The 12,406-nt window shown below is 40.1% G+C and overlaps 1 protein-coding gene across 4 annotated transcripts in view; it reads left to right on the top strand.

Annotated features, from left to right (window-relative positions):
* ptprb (protein tyrosine phosphatase receptor type b) overlaps nucleotides 1-6,442 on the top strand; it is a 115,924-nt gene extending 109,482 nt beyond the window's left edge. For all 4 annotated transcript variants that reach the window (XM_072267464.1, XM_072267465.1, XM_072267463.1 and 1 more), the window contains 2 exons: nucleotides 730-850; nucleotides 4,710-6,442. In XM_072267464.1, coding sequence (XP_072123565.1) covers nucleotides 730-850; nucleotides 4,710-4,732 — 144 coding nt within the window. In that variant the 3' untranslated portion in view covers nucleotides 4,733-6,442. The remainder of the gene's footprint in view (nucleotides 1-729; nucleotides 851-4,709) is intronic.
* The last annotated feature ends 5,964 nt before the right edge of the window (nucleotides 6,443-12,406 follow it).

The following is a 12,406-nucleotide window of genomic DNA, read 5'->3' as shown; positions in this document are numbered from 1 at the left end:
ACAACACATGATCAATTCCTCTGTCATCTGTAAGAAGTTTGTACGTTCTCCCCTTGACTGCACGGAATTTCTCTGGGTGCACCCATTTCCTCCCACATTCCAAAGACGTACGTGTTAGTAGGTTAATTGGTCACATGGGTGTAATTGGGTGGTATGGCCTCGTTGGGCTGGAAGTGCCTGTTACTATGCTGAATCTCTAAATAAAATTAAAATGATAGAAATATTATAAGCACCACCTGAAAGTCCATTGTGGTACAATTAAATTTATGGATTAATTACTTAGAGATAATGACACAATTATTGCTGAAACAGTTGAATATTTCAGAAACAGGGAGACGTACACTATGTCATAAACACAAGAGATTCTGGAAATCCAGAGCAATATACACAAAATGCTGGAGGGACAGGTCAGACAGCATTTATGACTTATGAAGCCCCAAAATATCAACTGTTCCCTTCCATAGATGTTGATTTCTAATAGCAGGGGAGTCTAGGACCAGAGGGCACAGCCTCAAGACAAAAAGATACCCATTTAGAACACTGAGGATGAATTTCTTTAGCCAGAGAGTGATTTCCTCCAGCATTTTGTAGACGGTGTACAAACAGTAAGGTTAAGTTGGAGAGGATTTTATATAACAAAATCTATGAATGAATTTGCAATATTTAGTGATATTAATGCCTCTTCCAGCCTGTAAATATAATTCATTGCTGTCTGTGTTTCCCTTTCAGTGTCAATATGCATATTTGCACTTGTGCACCAGGGATGTTTTAAGGAGTAGAAAGCTACGAGGCGAACAAGAAAATCCATTGTTCCCCATATACGAAAATGTAAATCCAGAGTATCACAGAGGTATGCAAATATCCAATGGAATATTCATAACACTTCAATTGGAAAGCAGTTTGTTTATTCATAAAACATTTACTGCATTGCATATTTATCAGAATTTGTGACCAAAGATTAACTGTAGATTATTACAATTTCTAAAAAGAATTGCTCATGCGATATGGTCATCACAAGACAGGTTAGCGGTTACTTGAAAACAAATCAAGACTGCTCAGTGACTGAGTACAGGGGTTTACACTGTATGATGCACTTCCAAACTAATGAATTTCCAACTGGGAAAGAGTACCTCCAATCCTTTATTATGATACCAGCAGGAGCGAACAATCTTTTAACAATAAAAAAAACTAACGAAAGTAAAACTAGCGATATAGCAATCTAATAATGTTCCAATTAGCATAAATCAGCAGTCACGCTAAATTAGTGTAATCAGAATTAATGAAGTTAGTGTAATAAATTAACGTATTTATGCATTCCAATCAGTGTGCCAATATCGCAATTAACAGTCAACATCCCAGTTGCCTCTAACTCTCAACCAGACTAAAGTGACCTAAAGACAAAGCATGAATACGTAACTATACTCATTTTCTTCCACCACGCCCCAAACCACGTGGCAGATTACCCATAATAAACAAACAACACAAAATGTATCTCAGACAGAAAAAAAGACTCATGGCTCCTACATAGGAGCAGAATAAGCCCTAGAGGAAGCGGTAGAGATGGTAAGTGCCAAGAAAAGTGATAGAAGTGGGTATTTGCCAGAGGAGGTGGCAGATGTGGTGAGTGTAGGGGTAAGTGGTAGAGGTCGGTAAGTGTCAGAAGAGATGGGTACAACTACCACCTTTTAAGAGTTGGTCAGATAGGACAGAAATAAAGGGATATGGGCTAAATGTAGGGAAATGGACCTAGACAGATTGGTTGGCATGGATCAGTTGGGTCAAAGGGCCTGTTTCTGTGATGTATCCAGTAACTCTAACGCTTACCTAAATGTTGAAAAACTGCAGAACTCGTATCCAGAGAAACCTGTCTGTCCTTCTGAAGGGTTCGCAGTAGGCTAACGTGTAGGTAGCCCAAGTAATAATGGTAATTTAACACAACGTTATCCTTTATTAGAAACATAGAAAATAGGTGCAGGAGTACGCCATTCGGCCCTTTGAGTCTGCACCGCCATTCAGTATGATCATGGCTGATCATCCAACTCAGAACCCTGTACCCGCCTTCTCTCCCTTCTGATCCCTTTAGCCACAAGGGCCATATCTAACTCCCTCTTAAATATAGCCAATGAACTGGCCTCAACTGTTTCCTGTGGCAGAGAATTCCACAGATTCACCACTCTCTGTGTGAAGAAGTTTTTCCTAATCTCAGTCCTAAAAGGCTGCACCTCTATCCCCAAACTGTGACCCCTCATTCTGGACTTCCCCAACATCGGGAACTTTCCGCATCTAGCCTGTCTAATCCCTTTAGAATTTTATACGTTTCAATCAGATCCCCCCTCAATCTTCTAAATTCCAACGAGTACAAACCCAGTTCATCCAGTCTTTCTTCATATGAAAGTCCTGCCATTCCAGGAATCAATCTGGTGAACCTTCTTTGTACTCCCTCTATGGCAAGGATGTCTTTCCTCAGATTAGGGGACCAAAACTGCACACAATACTCCAGGTGTGGTCTCACCAAGGCCTTGTACAACTGCAGTAGTACCTCCCTGCTCCTGTACTCGAATCCTCTCGCTATGAATGCCAGCATACCATTCGCCTTTTTCACTGCCTGCTGTACCTGCATGCCCACTTTCAATGACTGGTGTACAATGACACCCAGGTCTCGTTGCACCTCCCCTTTTCCTAATCGGCCACCATTCAGATAATAATCTGTTTTCCTGTTCTTGCCACCAAAGTGGATAACCTCACATTTATCCGCATTAAATTGCATCTGTCATGAATTTGCCCACTCACCTAACCCAAGTCACCCTGCATCCTCTTAGCATCCTCCTCAAATCCTCTTAGCATCCTCCTCACCATCCTCTTAGCGTCCTCCTTCCCTTGTTTGGGGAAGTAGAATAAAAAAAAGCAGGGAGGTTATGCTTCAGTTATGTGCTGAACTTGAGACCTCATCTGCGGTACAGTACAGCATTAAACACAAACGTACTTCCTTAAGGATGTTAAAGAATAAGAAAGAATTCAGAGGAAGATTGGGAGACTAATGACAGGAATTCGGTGGGCTGCCCTGGGTAAATTTGGTTTGGTGTAGGTTGTATCCACTGAAATTTCAGTGTAAGATAGAACTTAATTTAAGTGATCTTTTAAAGGTCTTTCCCCTTCTGAGAGGAACTAGAAGAGGAGTCAGTCAGATGAAATATTTATTCCCTCTACCCGCCCTGCAAGTATTAAGTGTATTTGGAACTCATTTCCTTAAAGCAGGGGTTCCCAACCTGGAGTCCATGACCTCTCAGTTTATGGTAGGGGTCCACGGCATGAAAACATGCTGGGAACTCATTTCCATCAAGAGAGGTGGAAGCAGAGTCCTTTTAAGGCAGTAATGGATGCATATTAGATAAGTTGAGGATAAAAGCTTGCTGTGTAGATGGTAGTGTCAAGTGTTTTAAATGACAGAAGAAGCACAAGTGGAAAAAGTGACCCACTACTGTGTCTAATTCATGTGTGTGTGTGTGTGTGTGTGTGTGTGTATAGATGTGCTCAATAATGGATAGTGCTTTACCTGTGATGGGCTGGGCTGTATCCACTATATTTGTAGGATTTTCCGATCGCCCCAAACTCCTAAGGAAGTAGAGGTGCTGCCGTGCTTTCTTTGTAATTGCACTTGTGTGCTGTGCCCAGGACAGATCCTCTGAAACGGTTACACCAACGAATTTAAGGTTGCTGCCCCTCTCCATCTCTGATCCTCCAATGAGGACTGGCTCATGGACATTAGGTTTCCTGAACTCTATTTAGTTCAGAAAATAATTGAAACTTAAGATTGATTTCAATTGCATATCTGCAAATGGCTGAAAATGCTACGTGTAGAAGAGATTTGCATTCAATAGTCCAGAGAGTAAAAAGAAATGTTGTTCCATCATCCAGCTCTCAATATTATTTTGCCAGTTTTATTGCTGATTGTTAAGTTGGCTGCCAAGCCTCCTAGATTACAGCAAAACTATACTTCAGAATTATTGATTGCAAAGTGCTCCATGGTGCTCGCTATTCATAAAAGTCGTATTTAAATCCCAAAAATTCCAAGGCAATCTTTTTTGCCACAATACAGAATTTTTTTTTTAGAGTGGTCCTGTTGAAATTTATATTTGAGTTGATTCCACAATATCAATATTGGCCAACTCATTGAGGATATTAAAATCAGAGGTTAACAGGTTCTTGATTGGTCAGGTTATAGGGGACAGGAGAATGGGGTTGAAAGGGATAATAAATCAGCGTGATCGAATGGTGGAGCAGACTTGATGGGCCAAATGGCCTAATTTTGATCCTATGGTTTATGGTCTTAATCTCAAAACGAAAAGATTGCCATATTGCAACTGTTACCTGTTCCCACTTTGGTTACGGTAGGTTAAATATCGCGGATGTGGTCAGATTAAATACACAGATCATCTAACAACAAGGCTATTGACACCTAGGCAAATCATTTCTGAGTTGATCAACAAGGCATTTTTTAATTTAATTCCTTCAGACACTCCCATGTACTCCCCATAACCCAGAGTTGCTGTAGCCCCAGCCAAAGATATTCAGTGATCTGCCATCAGGAGGAGGGGAGAATGGTGTGTATATTAGATGCTTCTGTGTCCAAACAACAAAGCAGGATGTTATCAATTGCGGCATTGAAATTTTATTTCAAATCATGAATTTTATTTCCCTTAATCCCACAGACTTCCTCTTTGGAAGACACTAAGGACGGCAGAGGAACTGTCATCTGATATATTGAACCTCATTTACAGCACTGCTAAATATGCACTAAAGAAATACCAGGTCCTGGATTTCCACATGTGTATAATTTATTTGCCTGGTATTCCCTATGGATATTATTATAATTTAAATGTATTAGAGATTATTGTATATACATATTTCAAATAAATATTTCTTATATTTTTTAAAACTGGTGGGATTATGTATTTTATATTACCTATTACAGTGTATTGTAAGAAAAAAAGTATATAATTGTTGCATTATTTTGATGTTTAAATATTAATATTCACAATGTAATATTCTGTGCAATCCAAAATTTTTTATGTGAAAATGAAGTATTGGGAAGGAATATTTTTAACTGTGTACTTGAAGGAGGATGAGTTGACACATGGGGTGTTTGATGTATTCGAGGCAGCTTGGATTATGCTATCATGACAACAGAGCTTGTTAATATTTCCATAGAACTGGTCCACTTCACCCATTAGATCTGTGCCAGCTCTCAAATCAATCCCATAATTCCTCAGCAACACACACAAAATGCCGGGACATCTCAGCAGGTCAGGCAGCATCTGTAGAAAAGAGTAAACAATCAACGATTTGGAAGAGTCTCGGCTCGAAACGTCGACTGTTTAATCATTTCCATAAATGCTGCCTGACTTGCTGAGTTCCTCCAGCATCTTGTGTGCATTAATTTGGATTTCCAGCATCTGCAAACTTTCTCATGTTTGTGATACCCATAATTCCTTGCTTCACTTTCTCACGTGCCCTTCAGCTGCTGAGCCGCCACACAGAGTGATTTACAGAGGCCAATTGGCCTGCCATCTCTTGGATGTGGGAGGAACCAAGGGAAACTCATCCATGCATACGAAAAACAAACAAACTCCACAGAAATAGAACCCAAAAAGTGGGATCAAATCCAGGTTGCTGGAACTGTGAGGAGCAGCACTTCACGTCTCTAATGTGCTGTCTGTGTAGCATCAGTTCCAGTATTACAGGCATTAGTACTAACACTTGGACTCTCAATCTGGCACTCAGATCTTCCAGCCTCCCTGTGATCAGCAGCATCACTTTGAAATATGTAGAGAAAGTGACCTCCCAGTGTATTCCTCCCACCACAGAGGGAGACCATGAGCACTATTCCGCTACAAGAATTCTGGCAGCAGAGTGCAAGACCACACACTAACCTGAACACTGTAAGTGTTAACCACATTTCCTGTCTGAAGTCAGCTGTTGAAAGGAATCAGTAATAATGGTTTCAATGGCTCTCAATTCCTGCAACGTTTCCGCAAATTTATAGCTACTGTCTGATATGTGAACTCCATTGATGGAAATCGAACTAAACGTGATAGCTGCTCAAACTGCAGATTAGTTTGTGGTTTCCCTATAAGGTATGCTGACAGGTATTATATTATGTAATTTAGCTACTTTCTAAAATTGTTATTGCATCTATTTGAAGTGAATCAATTTGTCTTTAAGTTAAAAAAGGTTATATTGAAGACTATTTAAATATTACAGTTAAAAACAAGTGAAACAGTATTAAGTGTCCTATCTTATTCCAGTATTTGCCTTTCACCAAGAAATGGGGTTTCAAATCTATGGATTCAATGATATCTTAATTTATCTTTAATTTATATGGACCTATGTCAATGGAATCTGCCGTCAGTTTTTATATGAACAATTAAAATAGAGGCCGAAAGAGTTTGTTTTTGCACTTTTATTTCTATTTGTAACATTCAGGCACCCATTTGATTCTCCATTAAGTTACAAGTTGGGTAGGGCAGATTATTGAATTCTCCATAGTCACCACTAATAATATTCTGTAAATTATGTGATGTATCATCAGGGCGATGTGATAAGCATCTTTGAAAAGATTTTTGAGTTCCCAGTCACAGACTGGAGAAAAGGAGAAGATGTGGAAGGGACATACTGGACTGGCTCCAAAGTTGAGGGGTTTCATCTCCAGGGTTAGAGCAATGAAGGTCTGATGGAGATAAGCCATGAGTGGTTTAGACAGGGCAGAGAGTGGCTAAAAGACACTTGTAACAGTTTCAGCAGCAGGGACACAGACTTGACAGAAGATACAAAACTTTTGTCAAATACAAAAACTTCAGACAGAAGATACAAAAACAATGCGAGCGAGGAAAAACTTATTTCAATGTAGAGACCAGCTTTTCTCAACTGTTTTGTCCTGGAGGAACCCTTACAATAATTTTTATGCAGAGGTTCCTTCAGATCTGAAACTTATTTCTACAGCTCACAGTACGTTAGCGTGATCAGTAAGTTGTAGAAATAATAATCCAAAAATAATTGTCAATGTTCTTGAGTAGAGAATGAACTTTTAGTTTACCTTTCTTGACATAAAAACAGATAGTTAAACTCAGCTTATCTTTCTTGAAATTAATCTCTTTCTTTCCCTTTCATAAATTTTGAAAACTCATAAGGCAAACATAACAAATTTCTCAGTTCTGGTTCGAATTTGAGATAAACACACATGAATTTCACCTTCAACTGAGATTAGATGATTTCTATCCTTGCCCTTGATGCTTGTTAAACAAGGAAAAGCTTGCTCATACATGTTAGAAGTTGAAAACTGCAGCCAAATGCTCATTGCTTTCCAGAAATGGCAGGATATTTTTCATTCACAGAAATCCAGAACTTGTCCAGGGGCAGATCAATAAATTTCATCTTGAGTGCACAATCAGAGTGCAACTCACAAAGTTCTTCCTCTTCTCTCAAAGTCAAGTTCTCAGCCTGAGCAGAAGATTCAGAGAAAGGGTCCCTCACCCAGTCATACACTTGTGTTGAAAGGGAGGAAAACACTGTTCGATTTTGTTCCGCAGTTCTTCCAGGTGGTTTTCAATAGGACTCAAGATTTTGATATCCTTCCTCACTCTCAAGCCCAAGCAGCAGTGGAAACATTTCAAGATTTCCTTCTGTAACATGATTTTTCCAAAGATTCCGTTTCCTTTTAAATCCAAGAATCTTGTCAGTTGAAGTCAAAACATTTTCCCCAGAGCCTTGCAGAGACTTGTTCAACTGGTGCATATGATGAAAAATGTATGTTAAGTAGACTAGTTTCTGCAGCTGTTCTTCACCTTCAAAGCACTCAGCAAAATCAGGCCTACTATTTTCTTGAAAGTACTTCTGCCACTCACCCTTCAGCTCAAACATCCCGTTGAGAACTCTTCCTTTGCTAAGCCACCAGATTTCTGTATGTAGCAGGAGATTGATGTGCTCTTTGTCCAGGTTTTCAGTTTTTTAAACATTCTCAAGTTAACTGGTCTTAAAGCTACTAAATAACATACTTCCTGAGTCTTTTTACTAGCTGTGACTTCATTTTCAAAAGTTTTAATCTGTTTGTTTTGACATTTCAGTGGGCATTCTTGTGTCCATTGTTGCACTAGTGCAGTGAAATGACTCAGAAGATTGTAATTCTTCATATTTAGCCTTATCAGAATGGTCCGTAGGCCTTAGCCTAGAATCGTCCTCTTCCATCTCACACCTCCTCTTCAAAAATTGCCACACAGGACCGTTTTTAGAATGAAAATTTCAGAATCAGATTTATTATTACTGGCATGTGACGTGAAATTTATTAAATTAGCAGCAGCAGTTCAATGCACTACATAATCTAACAGAGAGAAAAAATAATAATAAATAAAATAAAACATAGTAAATAAGTAAATCAATAAATAAGTAAATAATAATAAATAACAAGTAAATAAGACAACAAATGTATTGAATAGATTTTTTAAAACATGCAAAAACAGAAATACTGTATATTAAAAAAAGTAGCATCCAAAGCTTCAATGTTCACTTAGGAATCGGATGGCAGAGGGGAAGAAGCTGTTCCTGAATTGCTGAGTGTGTGCCTTCAGGCTTCTGTATCTCCTACCTGATGGTAACAGTGAGAAAAGGGCATGCCCTGGGTGCTGGAGGTCTTTAATAATGGAAGCTGCTTTTCTGAGACACCGCTCTCTAAAGCTGTCCTGGGTACTTTGTAGGCTAGTACCCACATTGGAGCCGACTAGATTTACAACCTTCTGCAGCTTCTTTTGGTCCTGTGCAGTAGCCCCTCTATTTAATAACTCCAGTCTAATAACCTCAAACTTGGTGCACTTTCCAACAGAGTTTCGTGACTTCATACATTACTTAGAATCACTTTGCTAACTTTAATCACTTTCACACAGTACAGCATGGGAAGAGGCCTTTTGGTCCAGAATGTTGTGTCAAACCAGCTAAAAAAGTTCATCAAAAACTCCCAAAAACTAATGCCTCCCACCTACACAATATTCGTATCTCTCCATCTTCCTCACATTAACGTGCCTATCTACGCACCCCTTAAAATCCTCTAAGGTATTTGCCTCTGCCACCACACCAGGCAGCTCATTCCAGGCATCCACCACTCTCTGAGTAAAAAACTTACCCCTCACATCCCCCTTGAACCTACCCCATCTCACTTCCAATGCACACCCTCTGGTATTAGACATTTCTACCCAGGCTAAAAGATACTCCCTGTCTACACTTTCATAGATAGGTGTTGTCTTCCTTGCTCTGAGAAAAGCTCCCATTCTATCTCAGATACTAAAGGATCCTTGCCTTTAGCCACTTGAACCAAAGCCTATGCCTCTTCATCCAAGGCAAACCAGGTGCCTTGAATCATCATCTGCAAGAATTAAGCCTTAGAATGCATTTGGGAAACGGCTACTCTTGATGAATTCTCAGTTCACCTATTTATGAGGATCTGTCTATATTTTAGAACACAGAATAGTACAGCACAGCACAGGCCCTTCGGCCCACAATGTTGTGCCGACCCTCAAACCCTGCCTCCCATATAACCCCCCCACCTTAAATTCCTCCACATACCTGTCCAGTAGTCTCTTAAACTTCACTAGTGTATCTGCCTCCACCACTGACTCAGGCAGTGCATTCCACACACCAACCACTCTCTGAGTAAAAAACCTTCCTCTAATATCCCCCTTGAACTTCCCACCCCTTACCTTAAAGCCATGTCCTCTTGTATTGAGCAGTGGTGCCCTGGGGAAGAGGCGCTGGCTGTCCACTCTATCGATTCCTCTTATTATCTTCTACACCTCTATCATAAACATAACAGTTGGGAGGTTGAAAAGAAGGAACATGTAAAACTCTTCACAAACAAGAGAAAGTCTGCAGATGCTGGAAATCCAAGCAACACACACAAAATGCTGGAGGAACTCAGCAGGCCAGGCAGCATCTATGGAAAAAGTAAACTGTCGATGTTTTGGGCTGAGACCCTTCATCAGGGCACTTTTCTGTTTTATAGGGCAATCTAATAAGATTAGCAAGATTTAGTTTTCATCAGCGGACTTGTCACTAATTTCTAAGGGTTAAATCCATAATAAATTATAGGGAAACCATCGCGAGGTTTTCAGCCCTAACATGGAAGAGCATTTAGTCATTACCAAGTCGAGAGGACAATCAATATATGCCAAATCTCTCCATTCTGGCTACTTGGCTTTTACCACAGTAAACTGCAAAACTGCATGCACAGTATTTCAAATAATGAATTTAATTTAAAGTTTTCAATATTGACTGGCTGCATCACAGCCTGCTGTGGAAACACCAATGCTCTTGGATGGAAAATCCTACAAAAAGTGGTGGATACAACACGGGTAAAGCCCTCCCCACCACTGAGCACATCTACATGGAGTGTTGTCACAGAAAAGTAGCATCCATCATCAGGAACCCCAACCTCACAGGTTATGCTCTCTTGTTGCTGCTGCCATCTGGAAAAAGGCACAGGAGACTCAGGACCCACACCACCAGGTTCAGGAAGTTATTACACCTCAACCATCAGGCTCTTGGACTGGTGGGCTCAACTTCACTTGGCCTATCACTGGACTCTTCCCATAACCTATGGACTCACTTTCAAGGACTCTTCATCTCCTGTTCTCAATACTTACTTCTTAGTTATTTATTATTATTATTTCTCCCTTCTTTTTTCTTTTGCACATTAGGCGTTTGTCCACCATTTTGGGTCGGGCTTTTCATTGATTCTATCATGGTTCTGGATTTAGAGTATGCCTGCGAGCAACCACATTGATGCTGCTACGAAGAAGGCACATCAGTGGCTATGTTTCATTAGGAGTTGGAGAAGATTTGGTGTATCACCAAACACATTCGAAAATTTCTACAGGTGTGCTGCGGAAAGCATTCTAACCGGCTGCATTATCATTCAGTCTGTGGGGTGGGGGAATACTCCACAGGCTTGAACTAGGCTGCAGATGTAAACTTAGTCAGTTCCATCATGGGCACTAGCCTCCCCAGCATCCAGGACGTCTTCAAGGAGTGATGCCTCAAAAAGGCAGCGTCCATCATTAAGGACCCCCATCACCCAGGTCGTGCCCTCTTCTCATTGCTATCATCAGGGAGGAAGTACAGGAGCCTGAAGGCACACACTCAACAATTCAGGAACAGCTTCCACCCCTCTGCCATTGGATTTCTGAATGGACTTTGAACCCACAAACACTACCTCACCACTTTCTTTATTTCTATTTTTGCAGTACTTATTTAACTATTTCGTATATTTTACTGTAATTCACAGTTTTTTTCTCTATTATTATGTACTGCAATGTACTGCTGCCGCAAAGTCAAAAAACCTCACAACATATGCCAGTGATATTAAACCTGATTCTGATTAAGATGAATCTCAGGGTGGTATATAGTGACATATTTATGATAACAAATTTTCTTTGTACTTTGAACATTGAGGCAAGGGAGAGAGAATGGAATTTATTTGTTTAGATGGTCATTAACTGGTGTTTATAGAGCGTAAATATTTTCTGCTACACGTCAGCCCAAGGTGGATGCTTTCCAGACTATTTTTGCTGCAGTTTGGCACAAGTTTCTTCATTGTTGGAAGAACTTCTGAATGGCTTGAAGGCTGATTTTAATTCCCCTAGGTCTTTCCCCAAGGGAAAGCTATTTATGAAGCCAAAGCTGGCCTTTATCAGGGTAAGTTTTTTTTTTTGAAAGACTGTGAATTTTATATAAAGTTAGGTATTGGGTGTAGAGAGTGAAAATCTGGTGATTTCTAAATTTGTAAAGAGCACTGAGAAGGCCTGTTTGGCCCAATATGACTCTATGAGTGGAGTTAGCATTTCAAGTGGGACAGTCTACACTATTCTGACCTTTCCCACTTCCCCTTTCCTATTCTTCAAATATTTCCCTCATTTTTACTTAAAAATAAGAAAACAGAATCTGGCACTCCGGAATAAGTTACAATTAATCGCAGTGATTGCTCCAGTAAACTCAATGTCCAAGGAGAAATTGATCAGTGAGCATTGTACGTTCATTTTCAGGGCTGGTTTGCACCTTGTTTTGATGAATGGAGACGTGGATAGAACATAGAGCTATACAGCACAGGAACAGGCCCCTTGGCCCACTATGTTGTACCAAACCAGCTAAAAAGTATATTTAAAAACCCCCTACCTACACAATGTCCATATCGTTCCATCTTCCTCACATTCACGTGTCTATCTAAACGTCTCTTAAAAGCCTCAAATGTATATACCAGACAGCACACTCCAGGCATCCACCCACTCTCTGAGTAAAAAACTTACCCCTCACATCCCCCTTGAACCTATCCCCTATCACCTTCAATGCATGGCCTCTAGTATTAGAC

The sequence above is a fragment of the Mobula birostris genome, chromosome 9, assembly GCF_030028105.1.
Source record: "Mobula birostris isolate sMobBir1 chromosome 9, sMobBir1.hap1, whole genome shotgun sequence".
NCBI lineage: Eukaryota > Metazoa > Chordata > Chondrichthyes > Myliobatiformes > Myliobatidae > Mobula > Mobula birostris.
Note: the sequence above shows the minus strand (reverse complement) of the source record. Positions and strands in the feature narration are given on the sequence as shown.